Source organism: Ursus americanus, chromosome 24, assembly GCF_024610735.1.
Source record: "Ursus americanus isolate L20-20 chromosome 24, mUrsAme1.1.p, whole genome shotgun sequence".
Taxonomy (NCBI): Eukaryota; Metazoa; Chordata; class Mammalia; order Carnivora; family Ursidae; genus Ursus; species Ursus americanus.
This window is the reverse complement of record NC_142150.1, coordinates 37,850,580-37,869,252: the sequence shown is the minus strand read 5'-3', so window position 1 is coordinate 37,869,252 and position 18,673 is coordinate 37,850,580. Positions and strand designations below refer to the sequence as shown.

General features: G+C 55.5%; 3 protein-coding genes across 7 annotated transcripts in view; 1 reads left to right on the top strand and 2 right to left on the bottom strand.

Annotated features, from left to right (window-relative positions):
- Positions 1–1,404: 1,404 nt before the first annotated feature.
- Positions 1,405–5,712, bottom strand: FEN1 (flap structure-specific endonuclease 1). The gene is made up of 2 exons (XM_045786830.2): positions 5,554–5,712; positions 1,405–3,293 (listed from the first exon to the last, which is right to left on the bottom strand). Exon 2 carries the CDS (start codon positions 3,270–3,272, stop codon positions 2,130–2,132), a length of 1,143 nt encoding a protein of 380 aa, XP_045642786.1. The 5' UTR covers positions 3,273–3,293; positions 5,554–5,712; the 3' UTR covers positions 1,405–2,129.
- A 166-nt stretch (positions 5,713–5,878) lies between these two features.
- On the top strand, positions 5,879–9,007 carry TMEM258 (transmembrane protein 258). Its single transcript, XM_045786829.2, has 4 exons — positions 5,879–6,015; positions 7,499–7,608; positions 8,185–8,322; positions 8,904–9,007. The coding sequence occupies exons 1-3, from the start codon at positions 6,013–6,015 to the stop codon at positions 8,309–8,311; spliced, it is 240 nt and encodes a 79-aa protein (XP_045642785.1). The 5' UTR covers positions 5,879–6,012; the 3' UTR covers positions 8,312–8,322; positions 8,904–9,007.
- Positions 9,008–9,607: 600 nt separating this feature from the next.
- MYRF (myelin regulatory factor) overlaps positions 9,608–18,673 on the bottom strand; it is a 33,256-nt gene continuing 24,190 nt past the window's right edge. For 2 of the 5 annotated variants that reach the window (XM_087854945.1, XM_087854946.1), the window contains 12 exons: positions 18,558–18,630; positions 18,201–18,289; positions 17,838–17,906; positions 17,331–17,411; positions 17,068–17,156; positions 16,767–16,958; positions 16,284–16,535; positions 14,680–14,782; positions 14,392–14,466; positions 13,925–14,030; positions 12,398–12,472; positions 9,608–12,186 (listed from right to left, as the gene is read on the bottom strand). In XM_087854945.1, coding sequence (XP_087711071.1) covers positions 12,106–12,186; positions 12,398–12,472; positions 13,925–14,030; positions 14,392–14,466; positions 14,680–14,782; positions 16,284–16,535; positions 16,767–16,958; positions 17,068–17,156; positions 17,331–17,411; positions 17,838–17,906; positions 18,201–18,289; positions 18,558–18,630 — 1,285 coding nt within the window. In that variant the 3' untranslated portion in view covers positions 9,608–12,105. The remainder of the gene's footprint in view (positions 12,187–12,397; positions 12,473–13,924; positions 14,031–14,391; positions 14,467–14,679; positions 14,783–16,283; positions 16,536–16,766; positions 16,959–17,067; positions 17,157–17,330; positions 17,412–17,837; positions 17,907–18,200; positions 18,290–18,557; positions 18,631–18,673) is intronic. The other 3 variants (XM_045786826.2, XM_045786827.2, XM_045786828.2) reach the window with 3 other exon arrangements.

Below are 18,673 nucleotides of genomic sequence, written 5' to 3'. Positions count from 1 at the left end.
TTCCCTGCAGGCGCAATGTTTCAGAGCAGGATTGCAAAGCAATGCCTTTTTAACCTCAGTCCTGCTACAACAGCTCCCTTTGAGCAAGAACATTAGAACATGCTAGGTAAAAATTTGCAGAACTGGTTTTCCCTGCAGTGTGCTGTGAGTGGTTAATAAACTAGAAAAAACTCAATTGGAAAAAACAAGAGGAGGGGCGCCTGGGTGATTCAGTTGGTTAAACATCTGCCTTTGGCTCAGGTCAGGTCATGATCCAAGTCCTGGGATTGACCCCCAGGTCAGACTCCATGCCCAGTAAGCAGTCTGCTTCTCCCTCTGCCCTCCTCCACCTTGCTCGTACACACACGCCCACTCTCTCCGAAATAAAATCTTTTAAAAAATAAAAAACCAGAAGAAAACCACTCTACATGTCTGACTACCACAGGGTACGAGCCCTTAACTAAAGCTACAGCACTGAGGCCATCACTCCCTAAGACATCTTTCCGCCTCTGGGCCCCATCATCATTACCACAGACTTAGAATCAGATTACTTGGCACTCCCAAAAGTAGTGTGGCTTGGGCCAATCTGAGAAAACCTGTTCCATTCAACTAATGGATACAGCAGTGAACACAACCAAAATCCCTGCCCTCGAATAGAACTTTCTGTCTACACCAGTGGGAGTTCCCTAGGTACGAGGGCACTGCTGGGGAGACTATGTCCCACTCCTGCTTCAACCAGAGAAACTCATATCCTGAGGTTCCACACAAGATTTCACTTGAAAAATAGGTTACTCCGTTAGCAATTTTGAAAACCACCAGCCTTCAGTCTTCTACCTGCTTAATCTGTTAGAATATTGGCAGTTTAAATTTCAGATTGCTTACGTGTTGCCTGTTAACTTCAAACAGCACTGACAGTAATGCTAAAAAATTAGAAACTCCCCACCAAGGTTTATCAGGATTATAAAACTTTTAGAACATTCCATCTCTAAGGGAAACGGCAACCTGAATTTGATGTCACAAAAGGAACAGGAAAGTAATTTCTGGACAGTTTTTTCACAATTTATAAACTGGTAAGGTAAATGTTCGTACACTATAAAGTAGTTGATCAAAACTGTGAGGCTTTCTCAAAGGAGTCCCTTAATCTCACACAGTAGGTGGGAAACTAGAAACCCATTCAATCTATTAAAACTTCTTTCCTAGTTAAGTTAAACTAGGCATCCTCCTCCAAATGGCTTAAGTACCGCCAAAGCTGCTTTAGCCATTCTATGGAGTGTGGTGCCATCTTGTGGCCACTCTCAAACTTCTTGTAACGGTACAATTCTGGGGTGTTCTCCTCCAGGGGTGGAAAAGAACATTATGATACTGCCTGAAGCCTGGGGACAGTTGAGATGTTTTCAAATGTTTTCAGAGAACATGACATTCTGGTTACTTTTATAATTTTATTGACTCTTTTCTCATACCTTTAAAACAAAAACAGCACATGAAAATAGCATCTTATCCCAAAGTCAACTCATTTGACTGCCTCAGAGAGGACATTAGGATTTCTCCAACTTACGTCTCTAAATAACCACTGTGAAGACTCAAGTTACATAACAAGTTCAAGTTTCTGCCCACCCCAGGACACATAACCAGTAATCGGACCCTTCTTGCCAACTCCAGGGACTCCAGTTCTCCCTGCCTGTCTTAGTTCTCAGCAGCTCTCCCCATCTGTTAAGACTCGGTCTTCCTGATGGCTGTCCCACAGGGCAGGTCAAGGCTGAGCCAGAGAGAAGTGCAGTCTGCTTCCACCACCACTCCGGTCAGCTAGGGAATCATTTTTGTCCAGTCTGCTGTCTCTACCATTTATCTCCCACTCCCTCTTCAAAACTTGCTAGCACTTTCATTTAACAATAGATTCAGTGTCCGTTAAATTGCCTGAGAGGTGTTTTGAGCCTGACATACTTTCCTGAGCTAAAAAAGAAGAAAACAAAGTAGCTCTGTGGCCTTCTTGCCATAAGATCAAGTACAAAAGGGAAAAGCACTACTGAGAAGGGTAGAGCTAGAGAAGCAATGCAATCCCCTCCCCGCCCCCAGAACTTTCTCTAGTGCTAGCTCTTGCAGGTACGATAAAACAGATATTCTGGGGTCAAGGAGTGTGAGGGGAAACTCGTTCATTTTCCCCTTTTGAACTTCCCTGCTGCCCCAGTCTTTGCCTTCTTCTTAGCAGATCCCTTGGGCTCTGGCTCCTTGCGCTTAGCTGAAGAGAGCGAGCCAGTCACCTTGAAGAAATCATCCAGGCGGCCCTGGGTGCTACCTTGGCGGCTCTTGCTCAGTCGCCTGACCCCACTGCGGATTCGCTCCTCAGAGAACTGCTTTTCACCACACATGAACTTGACAAGCTCTTCTTCATTGGGCTCGCTCCACTTCAGCTCCACAGACTCTGGGTCAAGCACCTCGGGCTCCAGGAAGAGCTGCTGGGCCTCCTTGTGGAGCCAATTTTCTGGCACGGGGTACTTGTTGGGGTCAAGCCGACGCACAATCTCCTCGATGCTCTTGTGCTTCTGGATGAGATCCACCGCCCGCTTGGGCCCAATGCCCCGAATGCTCTCACAGTAGTCACTGCCCAGCAGGATGCACAGATCTACAAACTGCTCCTGGTTCAGGCCCAGCTCCTGCAGAATCCGGCTCAGGTGGAATTCCTGGATGGGCAGCTTCTTGGCCTCACTGGCAGTCAGGTGCCGCATTAGCACGGGGCTGCCAAAGGTCAGGCAATCCATGTCCTCGGTGGCCGCGGCATAGACTTTGCCAGCCTTCACTAGGGCAGCACAGCTGGCCTCGGCCTCACTGGGCGCATCAAGGTACGGGACGCCCATGAGGCTCAGGAGATGCTTGCACTCATCATTATGTTGCTTGGTGACCTTTACCAGCCTCTTAGTAAACTTTTCCACCTCCTCCTCGTCCCCGGCGGCCTGAGCCTGCTGCAGCTGCTTCTCTGCCTCAGCCCGCCGCTCACCGCGTTTGGCCAGCTCACCTGACTTGAGCTGTGGCGGCTTGCCATCAAAGACATACACGGGCTTGATGCCGTTCTCCATCATGCGGATGGTGCGGTAGAACATGCCCATCAGGTGGCTGGTAGTCTCCCCCTCCTCATTCTGCAGCACATCCCCACCCTGGCGAACAGCAATCAGGAACTGATAAATGCTCATAGATGCATCAATAGCCACCTTGCGGCCAAAGTAGCTCTTGATGTCATTCTCCCGGATGGCACCAGGGGCCACATCAGCAATCAGTTTGGCCAGGCCTTGAATTCCCATAGCAATGCAGAGGAGCGACAGCTAAAAAAGGAAGGAGGAAAATAAGAAGAGGAGGATCAAGGGTTGTAACTGGTGCTATCTCACCAACTTCATGCCTTCAACTGAACAAACTGAGCACAACAAAAAGGACGCCAATTTGGGACCACAGAGGATGAAAAGATGAACAAGACAAAGTCGCCATTCGCAAAAAAACTTACCGTCTAGCAAGGGAGTCCCCTCAATTAATACTAAGGCTTCCTGAGTATTGGGGGGAAAATTGGGTGTCAAGAGGAATAAGATCCTGCTGATGTCGACGGATTTACGGTTTCGTGGATAAGGCAGCAACAGGGCTTGCACGCGGTAAGGCCTACAAACTGACTGGGATCAAGGACCCTGCAAGTCCAGAGGAGAGTGCCTGGCCTGGCCTGAGGAGCCCAGGGATCGTAATGACAGAACCAATCCCTGAAGGACAAGCAAATACTGGCTGAACAAAGATGACAACGAGATGACACAGGTACAAAAGCAACCATAATACAAGGCTGAATGTGCACAGTGGCAAAATAAACACGAGTTATCTATCTTCTTGCCAGTTCGTTGACAACTCATACGTTCCTCCTCTGTACTTTTTTGCCAGTCACCGAACATCCCCAAACTCATTTCTCTGGCTCCCCGCCTCTTAGCAGCTGTGATGGTCAGTTTTATGTGCCAACTTGGCTAGGCTAAGGCACCCGGTTATTTACTCTTAACACTAACCCAGGTGTTGCTGTGAAAGTTATTTTCTGACATCTATCACCAGTTAGCTTTATGCAAAGGAGATTACCCTCCATCATACGGGTGGGCCTCATTCACTCAGTTGGAAGGCCTTGGAAGCAAAAACTGAGGTTTCCCAAAGAAATTCTGCCTGAAGACCGCAGCATCAACTCCTGCATGAGTTTCTAAACCGAGCATTTCCAACCTTGCCAACCTCTACAATCACCTGAGCCAACTCCTTAAAATAAATCTTATATATGTCCATATCCTGTATCTTGTTTCCCTGGAGAATCCTGACTCATACAGTAGCCCTGAAGAAGGACTGGCAAAGAACAACATATCTGAACGGGAGTTATGTGGCTTTCTCGTAACTGCTGCTGCTCGAGTCTCCCTTCAGTATCCCTCTCACCATTGACACTTCTACCATGATGTTGCTAGGAATTTTTAGTCTTTCCCTTTGTATCTTGTCTCCAACACTAAGTCTGAAATGTGAACTCCATGGCTCCTACCTGACCCTAGGTCCTGATCTAGGAGCCTGGCAGGCTATAGGCGCTCAGCACCATACTGCACTTCTGTGGTTCAGGCCCCTCCACGAGCACTTCCCAGGGCAGTGTTTCCCCAAACTACGGTCAGATCCAAACGACCCTCACAATTTTTTGCCACTTTCATCTAAAACCTGTACTTTCATTCACTATTTTCTTTAAATGAACACCATTGCTTTAAAAACTAAGGTAGGCTGAAAAAGAGAACTCCTCTTAAGCAGTAATGTCCGTGTCACATCCGTTATAAATGTGTTAAATGTGACTATTAAAAGGGATTTTTTGGGTGCCATTTAAAGTCATCGTGTGCCCGCTGGTGGTACGTGTCCAACACTTCAAGAACTATTACACTAGACATTTTTTTTTTAAGACCTTTTCGTTGCTCCCACTTTTCACAGGCTTCGAAGGCATAAGTGATCCTGCTACATGTCCCCTTCTACTTAAGTCCAAACACCTCAACCTGGCGTCAAGATCTTCCGTGCTTTGCCTCCCAACCTACCTTCAGTCTGGGGGCCAATGCCAAGGCTGGGACAAGGCCTGCCCTTTCTCACTGCTGCTCAGCCATGCCCTCCTCTCGCCATCCCCTAGCTCCTGCCATACACTGGGTCCTCGGAACCGTTCCTCCCGCAGAAGCCATTCGATCCTCTGGGTCCGGCCTCAGGCTGGCTGCTTTGCTAAAAGGCTTACCGAGGGCTCAGTGTCTGCTGGCCGGCCAGCCTCCCACAGCCCCCAACAGAGGGAGGTGGGAAAGGGGTCTAAACTAGTGAAGTCTCCAAAATGTTTCCCATCCAGGATCTTGGTCGAAATACACAACGGCCCCCTAAGGTGGAAGCTATTTTCCTCCTTCCACAAATGAACCAAGACTCTCGGAGGTTAGGCGACCGGTCCAAGCGGAAAGGTGGCGGGCCCGCGCTCTGGTCTGCGCCCCGCGCGCGGCAGACGGTCCCCCACAGCAACCAGCGCGAGGCGGACCCCGCCGCCCTCGGAGACGCTTCCTTCCCATGGGGTCTCACCTGGCCTTTGCGGCGCGAGGCCTCGACAGCTAGCGCTCGTCCGGTGCTACCCAGGACTGTGCTCAACCCCGCACCCTCCTCAGCTCAGCCGCGGATCCCGTCCCGCTCCGCCGCCTTCCAAAGCCCGCGCTCCCGTTACGTGACCCGACGCCGCGCACAGCCTCCTGGGAAGTGTGGTGCAGGCCCCGACCCCCTCGGCCAGTTCCCCTTGTGGCAAACAGTCCCGCCGGGGAGAACGAGCCCTCTCAGCGGCTCTGCCCTACCCTTCTCCATCGCTTGTCCCAGCCCCACATTATGCGCCCACAGGTCCCAGCCCCCGTTACCCCTGAACCCACAGGACTACAAATCCCACAATGCCACTCGCGCGGGCGCACTTCCTCTTCCGGCCGAACAGGGCCCCTGCTCCTGCCGACGTGTTATTCCGGTGGCGGATCGGCGGATGACCCTGTGCCTGACAAAATGGTGAGGGGGTTGAGGGGCGGTCCGGACAGGCCTGTGGGGCGCCCTTGGGGCCCGTTCCACACCCCCTTTCTCTCGCGAAGGCCTCAGACGCCCGAGATCCAGACAGCTGGAGGCTCCTGTATCTTCTGGCTTGGGCTAAGGGGTGGGAAGGGAAGCCCCTTGCCCTGGACTCGTTCGGCTGAGGTTTTGATCTCGCGACTTTTAAGGGGTGAGGCGTGTGAGGTGCATTTTTAATACCTTGAGCTTTTATCTCTGTTACCTGTGATTAAGGTGTTATCTCTGTTTGGAAAGTTCTACCTCCTGCTGAACTCCTACTCATCCTGCAAGGCCCAGGGCGGATGTCACCTTCTTGGTGAAGCACATCCAAGTCTCTCAGGCACTTGGCCGCTCTCTCCTGGGAGCTCCCACAACCTCTGTACAGACCTCTTGCCACATGTCATGGACTTCTTTGTTATCTGCCACGCCTCCTAGTGACCACCGTCTGACGCGCATCTAGCTCTGGGATGATGTCTATTCATCTTTGTATTCCCAGCGCCAAACACAGGGCCTGCAATTGGAGGCCGAATAAATGGCAGCGATTGTCTTTCTCATTTGGGGGGGGGGGGCATACATGTTTACTGAATTGAATTCCAGTGTCTCTTAGAACAATGGGGTCAATTTATTTCTCTAGAGTTGTTATGTTCTGGACTTTAGGAGCGTTGGCTAGTGAGTGACAATGGAAGTCAACATTTGTACAGAACTTTAGGTTTACGGCCCTGCTTCACAAGCATTATCTCATAATCTTCCCTGTAAGCTTGGGAAGGAAACAAACACCTTTTGAAGGACTACTCTATGCCAGGAAGTGAGCTAGATGCTTTGACGTTGGTCATCTTTCTTAAATCATATATCAACTCTGTGAGTGGTGTTATTATAACTACTTTACTGAGAGTCCTGTTATTCAGTAGAGCCAGATTATTAACTGAAGTCTTTGGCCAGTAGATTCTGTAATAGCATAGTGTGAAGAATACAGATAGAGTAGTTGAATTTGGGTCCTGGCCCAGGCTCTGAATTACAGCAGGATTCTGAGCTTGGTGTCTACAGACGTGGCTCCTAAAATTATAGGCAAACTTTTTCTTGCCTGTGGTTTACCCTGGGGAGGATCCATACTTTTTATCACATTTTTTTCATAGTCATCAGTGGTCTCAAAAAATGTTAGGGGCCACTGGTCGATAGCTAATCAGTCACCTTCTGTGTCAGCCTCAGACTCTCAGCTGCCCTTCTTGTCTCATGTTGAAAAAGCAAAGCATCACCTTAGTTTAAAATGTCATTGTTGTCACTTCCAAATGGAATCGCTTGATGCTGGAAATACAGACTTCCATATTTCCCAGGCTGAAACAGACCTTTAACAGTCCTAGAAGAAGGGGGCTCCTTGATGACCTCACACCCTCCCTCAGGTTGAAGTCCTGCGATTCTTTGATAGCTCTGATCTCATGCCCTCCCCTAGGAGCTCGAGGCCATGAGCAGATACACCAGCCCAGTGAACCCTGCTGTCTTCCCCCATCTGACCGTGGTGCTCTTGGCAATTGGCATGTTCTTTACTGCCTGGTTCTTCGTGTATCCTTTTACTGAGCAGCCAGTGGGCCAGAGTTAGCAATGTGGGAAACCGAGGGAGAAACCATGCTGGGTACATGCACCCTGCCGGTTTTGCTCTGGTGTGGGGGTAGGGGGAAGGTAAGGAGGTTGAAGAAAAGCTGTTGATGTCCAAGGTCAGGCCTTATTTCCCAAGTTCAGGGGAGCTCAGTTTGCTCTTCAGATTTCCAGGATAGTGAACAGAAGGCCTGGCTGGACTGGAGGTTGGGGATAGGGGATCTGAAGTTGGAAAAGTGGTAAAAGAAGGGTCTGCTCAGGCGACAGGAGATCTGAGGGCTAGTGCCAGTTCCACTGTTCACTAGCTGTGTGACCTGGAACAAATGACCTAACCCCTCTGGGCCTGATTTTCTTCACGGGCGATTGAGGGCTGGTATGGAGCAACAGAGTCCAGGGCATCTCTCCAGCTGCTCTTCCTGGCGACACTTAGCCAGGCAAGCTTTCTAGAAAGCCCTCACCCTGTACCTTTTTCCCAGAGCTGCACTGGCCAGGCTTCCTGTCCTATGCAGTCCATCCCTTTGCTTCTCCTTAATCACCCTCCAGTTATGAGGTTACCTCCACCAAGTACACTCGGGATATCTACAAAGAGCTCCTCATCTCCTTGGTGGCCTCGCTCTTCATGGGCTTTGGAGTCCTCTTCCTCCTGCTCTGGGTTGGCATCTACGTATGAGCTTCCAAAGGGTAAGAGCTGTGACAGGGTGGGCACTAGAGAAGCTTCCCGCATCCCCATCAGCAGGGTCCTCAGGCCTGTGCAACACTTTGGTTAGTGGTGACAGACTCAGCAGAGTGGAGAGGGACACCAGACACGTGTGGGGATCTGTGACCTACATTGTCATTCTAAGTTCTGCACACTGCCCAGGGCCTTGATCGGGCTCTGGGATATACTTCATAGGGCTGTGGGCGCAGTCTTCCCATGTTCTACATTTGCGTTCTTACACACCATACACCACTGACCTAGAGTGGCCGCTGCGGAATGAATTAGAAGGGGGTCAGAATCTGGGACTTAGAACTTGCTGCAAGCCATACCATCGTGGTTAGTTTGACTGTTTGCAGTCATTAAAATCTTGACAGTGATGAAGAAAAACCCGGAAACCCTTGCTGCAGATAATCCACTGAACAGGTCACTGAGAATCGGTTTTGGTGGCTCAGCTTCAGAGTAGTGTGCCCCTCAGCCCTTGCCCCAGGAGCACAGGGTCCAGTGAGAAAAGGGGGTGGAAAGAAGGGTCATCGGTCTCATTTTGATACCCCCTCTCCTCTTTCAGGTTCCAACCAGGCGGCTTCTCTGAATTCCTGCTTTTGTAAATTAATTTTTTTTACTGTTGCTGGAGTGTCCCACCTGCTGCTACCAATAAAGGCAGACGCGTGACGCTCCCGTCTGGCGCCCATTCCGCAGGGGTGGGGTGGTGGTGGAATGGCGCCGGGACCTATGTGACTTCCCTGGTCCCACCCCTTCCCATTTTTCTTCTGCCTTTCAGATCGTTCCTGCTGCCGGGAAGCCCTACTCTCTCTCTACCTGTGAGGGGTGAGGCGGGTATGCGAGGGGTGTCTGTCCTTGGAATTTAAAGCTCTGGGGATAGGAGGGGGCCAGGCCTATCCTCTTCTGTGTTTTTTAGAGCAGACTTCTCTGGGAACCCACACCAATCAAGTCTGCCCTGAGCCAGTCCCATCCTCTAAGTGTGGCCACCATTCTGTGTGCTGGGGACCTTCACAAGGCTCAGCTTGTCCCCAGAGGAGGTTTACCCTAGGGTGACTCCTTTAACCCAGGTGGGGCCGCAGTAGGTCCATGGGATGTGGCTCGGGGAGGGGGCTGCTGATCCTGTTCCCAAGCCTAGCACGAAGCTAAGGAGGGTAATGGGATACAAGGCATCCATCTGGCTCAGGAACCCCAGAGACTCCAGTTGGTCTCAGCCCCACAGGCGACTCATCTCCCACCACAACAGTCTCAAGAAGAGATGGGGAGGCAAGGTCAGATACAAAGCCATATTTTTACATTTATTTATATACGTATATTTACTTCAGAAGAAAAGAACAGGGACAGGAAGCAAGCAGGCCCAGGGCTGCTTCCCTCGGCCCACTCCAGAGTCAGAGTTGGTACACGATAAATACGAGTCAGCACTCAGGGACAGGAACTGGGAGTTAACTGGGAGGGAGGGGCGCTCTATGCACATGCAGGCTTTTACTGGGGGGGGGTACAATATGGGCAGAGGGACTTGTGCATTGAGAGGCCCTATGTACAGCTTGAAGCTTGGGGGAGATTAGCCCAGTGGCTATAGGAATAAATGCCAAAGGGGAGAGAGGAAGGGAGGGATGGCTGCTGGACCCCACGGAGGGAATGGAGCCAAGACACCCACTTACCAGTGCCAGCCGGGCAGCTGTCAGCCTCCAGCAGGTGACCCACTCCCCTTCCCTGAAGCCCTTTTACCTTCATGGGCTTAAGGCAACTTTGGTCCAAGGTTGACCCCCCACCCTGCCCAAGCAGCTTGGAGCCCCAGCTTGGCCCCAATCCTTGCACCGAGGACCCCTCCTCAGGCATGGAAACAGCCAGCTGCTAACCAGATTGGGGCTATGCTGTGTCCAGAAGGACTCCAGGGGGCAGTGGAGGGTCACTTTCCAGTTAAGGACTGAGGGGCCACAGTCCAAGGACAGGCACCCTCACTGAGGAAGCCCCAGTGGGGCTCAGCAGTTTTAAGGCATTTCGGGAGAGTTCCCCCCAGTTTTGGGGGGGGAGAGAACAGAGTAGTCCTAAGTAAGGCCTGGCCCCCTGCATGGTGTGGGGAGCCATGTAATTCCTACCTCAGAAGGAGGGAGTGGAGCCACACTGGGGAGAGAGCTGGGAGACGGGGTATCCCTATCCCCCAATTCCCCTGAGGATAAGTGCTTTGAGACCCAGGGCAGAAGGGGGCCCGCACTTCACAGGCTTCTTCAGGATTTCAGCTCCCCACAGAAAGGCCTCCCATTCACAGCTGAGAATGATAGGTCAGAGAGGGGTAAGGCCTGGTGTCCAGAGAGGTGGCAGAGTACCACAGGGCAGGGATGGCAATTCCTGTCCCCCTTATGAACCCGTGTAGACGTGGCTCAATGATTTCCACGCTCCTTCCGTGAGCCTGAGTGTGGCCTCAGAACGCTCCAGGCTCCCACTAAGAACCGTTACTTTCACATTGGCACTTGGGTTAAGACTTCTTGGGTAACACAAGCCCACTGCTCCACCTCTGGGAGGAGAGGGCGGAGATGGAGCCTCCTGCCTGGCGTCGGTCTGTCCAGCTGGCTAGCTGAGCCCAACATGGGAACCCTTGATTTGGGGAGACAAGGTCGCTGGCAGACAAGGGAGGAGGGAGAAGCCAGAGTCTTAGTGGTCGGGAGTGGGATGGGTGTCTCAAGCCTCCCTAGGATGGAGCCAGGGCCCTGTCTCTAAGTGTCTCCCCAGGGCTCTGCACTTCTCTGGCCTTTCCACCTCCAGCCTTCCACCCCTGCCCTGGCTTAAGTGCATTTTAGTAATTACTTCATTAATAACAGCAAAAGCTATTTGTCTCCACGCACCAGCCAAGACCAGCCTGCTGCCCTGCAGGGATTCCTGCTCCTCTGCTCAGAGAATGAGGGGTCACCGATACCGTTGCAAGCCCTGGAGCTCCCAGAAGCCCAGGCCATGGGGCCACAACACCCATGGGGGGGGGGGGCAGGTCACGGGGAACCTCCCTTCCAGGATACTCCAGGTTCAAGGGTCCAAGGCTGACCCGGCCCCCTGGCCCCCCGACTGGTTCGGCCAGGCACTAAGTGTACAGAAGGCACAGGTCTGTCCAACCCATCCAGGGCTGGCTTCAGCGGCCCTGGGAGCTCTTGGGAGCCAGTGCTCCCAGGGAGAAGAGACCTCCTGGACCACACTTAAAGCTTAAAAGTCCCAAGTCCAGCGTAACAGTCAAACCCCAAAGAGTCCACCACTTTGCCACCCCCCAGCCAGCAGCTTCGAGGGGGAGGGCTGGGTACTCGCCGCTGACTCGTGGATCCAGCCAAGTCTTTTAGGGCTCCAGCCAAGTCCCTGGCTGACATCAAAGGCAGCAGGTCCCCACTCCAAAAGAGAGGTGGCTCGCAGTCTCAAAAGGGGAGAGTGGTGGGAGCATAGGCTCTGGACAATCACAGGCTTACCCTTGCCTCCAGGGCTCCTGCAGCCAGCCCTCCAACCGCCGTATCTGGACAGATACGAAGTGGTCCTGTCCTGGCCCCCGGCGGTCTCCCTGGCTCCCCCTGTGGTGTGTGAGGGGCAGCCGGCAGGAACAGCAACTCCAGTGTGAGGACTTCCAGTTTCCCCAGTCGTGGGGAGGGCCAAGCCCCGTTCAGTCTCTCCAAGGGAGTGCCAGTGAACAAGAGAGCTGGCGGGTGGCAGGCTCCAGTGTAACACCACCGCGTCCAGTGTGGAAGGGGCACGCGGGGCCCCGGGCCTGGCTGTGGTGCCGCCTCGGGGAAGGCAGCTCAGTCACACAGGCGGTAGAAATGGAAGTAGTAGTCTGTGGCCAGCCGGACCGGGGCCTCCGCGCTGCAGTTGGCCTGACCCTGGGTCGGGGGTGGGGTCAGCAGGAACAGGTGAGGTGGCTCTGGGGGCACAGGGCAGGAAGCACTCCCCCTCCCCCCGCCACATCACCTGACACTGCACCACAGGTCTTGCCATATGCTCTGGGAGCCCCCCCCACATACTTTCCCCAAGCCCCACACTTGAGATGCAGGTGCCCGGACCTCTGGGGACAGACGGGGTGCCTGTACTCACCAGGAGTGCCACCCGGAAGTGGTAGGTGAATTCTCGGAAAGACAGGATAGTTACTGGCCACTGGTGGGAAGTGCCCTGGAGAGAGAGGAGAGGGTGGGGTGAAGACAGCCCCCTGGCCCTATCCCAACCAGCAGCCCTGAGCAGGGTCATTGCAGCCCTGGGCTCCAAGGCAGGTGTTCTGGAGGCTAAAGTCGGAGCTGGGAAGAGAGAAGGGAGGGAGCATGTTCTGCTTTGGGGAGCGGTGGCCGCCACCCTTTACACAGACTCTGAGCCAGGCACCCACAAGTCCCCAGCCATCCTCCCCTGGTCCCTGCCTTGCTGTCTCTTGCTGCTTTTCCTCCCCGTTATACTCCAGGCACATTGGAGTATCTCATGAACCCCATCCTCACTCCAACCCGATGAGGCCATGCGGCTTATAAATGAGGGAGCTGAGCTGTTGCCTGAAATCGCGGGGCAGAGCGGGGATGGACACACAGGGCCCCCTGCTGTGGTGCTCTCTCCCTTGCAGGGGAGCCTGAGGCCCACCTTCAGACGGCTTCCCATGTCCCAGCTGAGGCTCTGGCTTGGCCTCCCTCTCTGAGCTCCACATGCTGTGAGCAGCTGGCTGGGCTCTCCCTCTACTCCCGTGCTCACCCACTCGGCCTCCTCTCAGGTTATTTTCTGCACATCTTTTCTCCCCAGCTAGCAAGTGCATGTTCCAAGGCCTGGGTCCACCCCCCCCCATCTCCCCACAGCTGGGCCCAGCACAGGGCCTGGGACAGAGGGACCCCCATATGTTTTTGTTGAATAAAATGAATTGGTGAGAAGAAACTCCCTTCACTTGGGCGGAGAGTCACAACTCTGGGTCCCATGGGGGTCATGTGGCCAGTGAGGAACAGGACAAGGAAAGGTGATGGTCATTTGGTTGTCAGAGCAGGAGGCAGGCCTCTACAGGGCAGGCTGAGGGAGCTTCCAAACTGGAGGACCGATCATGCCGCCGCGCCGCCCCACATGAGTTTGAGGACCCGGCTCCTTCCTGGTTCCCGACTCCTAGCCGCCTGCCACGTGTCCAGCTCTGCCAGGAGGCCACGCGTTCCCTGGCCTCCAAACCCGTGCACGTGCTGTTCTACTCCCGGGACACTGTCCTGTCCAGCTGACCCCAATCCTGCTGCAGGTTTCGTCTTCATTCAACAGGACTTTAGGGTGGCTTTTCTGACCCCGAGCACACAGAAGGTTAGCTCTCCCTGCCAAGGACTCCTAGAATGCCCTCCACATCCCCACCACTGCGTTCATCCCAGGATAGTCCTGGTGGGACGGTTTTCTTCCCAGGGGCTCTTGGCAGGGCAGGGCCAGGGATGGGACGGAGCAAGGACAGGGCCCGGAGACACTCTGCAGTGAGCCCAGAGGCCCAGGGCCTAAAGGGTCCCTTGTGGAGATGCCTTCACTGACTCCCAGCTCCTTCTCTTCACTTGTTTGGGGGTCCAGCTGTGCCAGGGAAGCAGCAGCTCTGGGGTCTGACTGGCCCACAGCTTCCCAGTCGCCTCCTACCTGGGTGTCCTGGTAGGTGTGCAGGCTCTGTGGGAGGCCCCCCTCCTCACACGGCTCCTCCTTTGACACCAGGCTGCACAGCGCCACAGACACGGGAGACGAAGAGCTGGGGGGAGGCCCAATTAACGCAGAAATGGGGTTCCGAGTTCCTCCACCCCACCCTGCCCCCCGCCAGCCCTCCACAAGACCCCCCACCCCGCTGAAATAAGCCACAATTCCTCACACAGCCTGAAAATGACGCCTACTAGTCAGGCCCTAGACAGCCCTTTCCCATCTACCGTCCCACATGCTCTTCACACCCAGGAGGCAACAGCAGTTTCTAGATAAGGAGCTGAAGCCCAGAGACTGCCAGGGTTGCCCAGCCAGTCAAGCACAGAGCAAGGGATACAGCTAGCGTCCCCCCTCAGACCCCTTCCCCCAGCTGCCGAGGACCGCTGTGTCTGTCCATGCCCCCGTGCCACACTCACTTCATCTGCAGGGTCAAGCTGAGGTGCAGCGGGGTGCTGCTGCTGACAGGGATGTGGTAGGTGAAGTTGCCAGGCCTGAAAGGGCAAAAGTGGCTCCTTAGCCCAAGGCAACCCTGCTGAAGCCCCTTGCCTGGACACCCCCGCCCCCAGTCTGTACTGGAGCCTGTGGAAAGGGGCTGCCCCCCCTTGGGGTGGGGGGAGGGTGACGACATCTGGGCATCTTACTGCTTGGGCTCATGTCACCCGAGGGGATCTGTCTTTGGGGTGAAGGGAGGGAGCCAGGCCCACCTGCAGGCACCCCCTGGAGCGCAGTACTGGGAAGTGATGGGCATTGAAGTCTCCAGCACCTGGATGGAGGTCAGGGAGGGCACTGGGTCTGCAAGGAGAGAAGCTGTGGGGGCAGGGAGGAGGGTGACAAGGCAGGATACAAATAAGAAGCAGCCAAGCCGCTCCTTGCAAGGCTCGCATTCAGTCACTCACACCTTAGTATAAATAAGTTTCAGATTACTCTTTCCAGACCCCCATAATGGTCAGGGTCACACCACCCTCTTCCCCAGCAGCACTACGGAGAGCCGCTTCCCATGAGCCTGAGGTCTGCCTCCTTGACAGAACCTGAACACCAGGAGCTGGGATGGGTCTTCCATATCCCTTGCTAGGGGCTTCTAGTAGCCCACAAGCAGTTCTTTGTTCCTGACTGCACACATCTCTTCTCCACATTCAGTTCAGCGGCATCAACTTGGTAGCTTGAAGTCGGCCATGGTGGGAGTATTCACAAATCAGGGCCTTTTTTTCCCCCAAGGGCCAATTGTTAGACACCTACCAGCACCCCACTCGTGAGGGCTTGTGGCTTTCTGTGTTTGAACCCACCACAGACTGACTGGCTGGGTAGGGGTGGGACTGAAGTGTGACATGGCAGCCCTTCCTGGTCATCTACGGGCTGGCTAGCGCCTGACCCCCCCCCCGCCCCCACCTAGGAAGCGGAAGCTGGGGCCATGGAACATCTGCTGGACCTGGCACATTTTCAGCTCCATGAGGCACAACCCAGGCACACAAGGACCCCCGGAGGACCCCATGTCCTTGGGGTCACGGACAGATACCAGATACAGACAAGATGGAAGGTACCCTTCTCATATCTCTTCTGGGCAAACTCCAGTGGTCGTTCAGAGACTCAGCTCCAATGTCACCTCCTCCAGAGAGGCCTTCCTGATCACCTCCCCACCTCAGCCTGGACGAAGTGCCCTCCCCAGTCACCAGGCTGCCTGCACATCTCCTCAGAGCCCCATCACGCTACCACACTGCTGTGTTCTCAGGTCTCTGAGCAACTCGGAGTTAGACCGTGCCCGTCTTCGTCACCCCCAGTACCCTGTGCAGAGCCAGCCACAGAGCAGCAGCCCCGGAAACCGCTGGCCAGTGAGCAGCTGCCCTGTGGGGTTTCCCTATCACTTTGAACTTCAACCTCAGCAAGTCACGGTTTCTAAGCTTTTTTTTTTCAGCCGCAAAACCCATCAAATGAAAGCTGGTAAGGAGGCCCAGAATCTAGGGCAGAGCCACTTGGCTGAAGCCCTGAAGGCTCCTGGCCTCCTCGGCGAGCTCTGGGGCCCTGGCATCAGGCAGACGTGGAATGGAATTCCAGCTCTGCCACTGCCCGGCCACACGACCCGTCTCCGTCTCCCCATCTGAACTACGGGAATGGTCCCTTCCCGTAGAAAGTGTGAGCACTGACTGAGGCGAGCGACATAAGGCTGCTGGCCTGACGGCCGGGACTTCACAATGCCCAGCAGAGGTCTGTGGACTGAAGGTCCTGCACCAGGCCTTCCGGTGACTGGGCTGAGATGCACCCTGGCCAGCGAGCCTTGCTGGCTGAGAAGTTGGGGGGCGGGTAGGGCAAGTACCTGGCTGGCCCCGGGCCTGAGTGGGCTGAGCAGGGCTCAGGCCAGGCTGGGCGGCCCCTCGGCGGGTCCGGCCATGGAGACCAAGGCTGGGGCTGTTCTTGGCTTTGCCCTGCCCTCCGGGGAAGGGGACCGCAGGGCTGGCCAGAGGCTCTGAGCTCTTTGGATGCTTGGAGTGGCCAATCCCATTGGCTGACAGGCTCCAGGACTTGGCTCTGATGTTGGTGACGGGCAGCAAGGCCATCTGGCTGGGCCCTGTAGCATGAGGAATAGGCTGAGAAGAGGGAACTGGCTGCCTCCTGTCCAGCTCTCTCTAGGACTTCACCAGACTCTGGGTGACCCCCCTCTGTCTCTTTGTCCCCTCAGGGAGACCCACCAATCTTTCTCCAGAGCCTCATTCTAGGCTCCGGGATACCCTCCCCCCAAAGAGTCTTTGGGGCCTTTCTCTGGACTCACATAAAATCCCTGGACCCGAGATAGCCATACCTGAGCGGTTGGTGGAGGGGCTGGGACTGGGGCTGAGGCCGTGGCCAGGGTTAAAGCTGGGGCCAAGACTAGGGGCAGCGGTAGGGCTGGGGGTAGGTGAGGAGCAGCAGACGACAGGGCAAGGGTGGCTGGAGCACAGGTCCAAGGTGGGGATGACTGGACCTGGGGCCGAGCTGGTCAGGCCGGTGGTCACTGAGGAAGCCAGAGGCTGCGTGAGCTAGAGGCGGGCAGCTGAGCCCCCTCCCAGAACACAGTCCCCTTCCCCCCATGCCCACCCTCCAGACCCACTGCAGGCACGCACCCAGCAGCAAAGAGGGCGGTGTGCCTGGCAGCCCAGTGGTCACGGGGGACTGTCGGAGCTGGGTGGTCCCGAAGCTCTGGCTGGACCTGCTGGGGAGGGGTGGGCTGAGCTCAGAGGGACTGCGACAGCCTGGACAGGGAGGCCGGGAGTCCCAGAGAAGCGGGAGGGACAGGAGGAGGTGGACCGGGATGGCGGAAAAGAGGCAGGGAGCAGGGTGGCAGGAGCCAGAGGTAGGAGGGAGGGGGCTTGGTCCAGACACGTACCATGGGCACATGGCCTCACTCCCCCCAGGGTGTTGGGGCCGGAGCAGGGCCAGAAGACAGGAAGTGGACACACCAAAAGAGCTAAGGGGCGGCAGAGAGGAAAAGGAGGGGGGACAGGTGCAGGGGAGGAGAGAGAGAAAAGACACGGTCAGAGATAGCCCCGGAGCTGAGGTGACAGTGGGCAGACAGAGCCCAGGGTCCCACCCTGGCCCCTCTCCCCGATTCCCCATTCCATCCTGGGCCCCTCAGATGCCCCCTGACTCACAGAGGCCCAGCTACCTCAAGGAGCACCGAGTAGAAACATGGGCTTCAGCGGGGACTGCGAACTGGCTACCCCTCCTCCAGGGAGACCTCCCCACCCACCCCTGCAAGCCTGGGCAAGCTGAAAGCCTAAGGCGCGGTCCCCTTTGGAGGAAGCAGCTTCCACACTCTTCTGCCCCTGGGCTGCCCACCAAAGCCCCGCCTGTCCTGGCAGCTTGGCTGGCAGCCAGGCCTCCAGGGACATACCCATCAGTTTCTACCAGGTCCTCCTCGGTGCGCAGGCTCAGCACGTACAGTGTGGACATGGACACCACGCTGGGAGCCACAAAAAAGGGCCACTATTAGAGCTGGAGCCACGGTCCTGGCCCTCTCTCTAGGGAAGGGTCCGTGGCCCTTGGCTCCAGGGGCCGGGCTTGCGAATGAATGATGCCTCTCAATGGGTCTCCCCAGCCCCAGGGGCCTGGGACAGAAGGAGGCAGCCCACTTCCTTCCCCGAGACCTCAGCCAGGTCTCATCTCCCAGCCACATCTTCCTCTTCCTCCAGGCCTGGGCCCAAGGGCAGCTCCACTTCCTCAGCCAGCCTCCCCTGGAGCCCGGGGCACAAGTTACCTGAAGGCCATGACCACCACCAGGGCAATGATGGTTCCCTGCAGGAAGCGCTGGCTGATGCAGGCCTGGTCTGGGACCACAGAGGACGACTGAGGACCGAGAGGAAAAGGGGAAGAAGCAGAAAAGGGCCAGACTTAGGGAACCCACGGTGTCACTTGGTGTGGGCTCTGCTGGAGGTAGGGGTGCTAAGGTCTACTCATCCCTACAGTGGGGGGCAGAGGGGTGGATAGAGGGAGAGGAAGGAGAAACGGGGCCAGAGAGCTAGAGAGCTGGGGGGAGAGAGGAGCCCTCGCAGTCAAGAGAGCCTGGAGAGGGAGGGCCCAGTCCACCCTGCCTCCCACCCGTGTCCACCCTCACCTTGCTGGCCACCTTGGGGGGCCTCTTCTTGTGGGGGACACTGCCCGCCCGGCTGAACTGGCTCCCTGCATGGCTGCAGCAAGAAGGCCAGGGTCAGAGGTGCCTCTGGGAAGGGG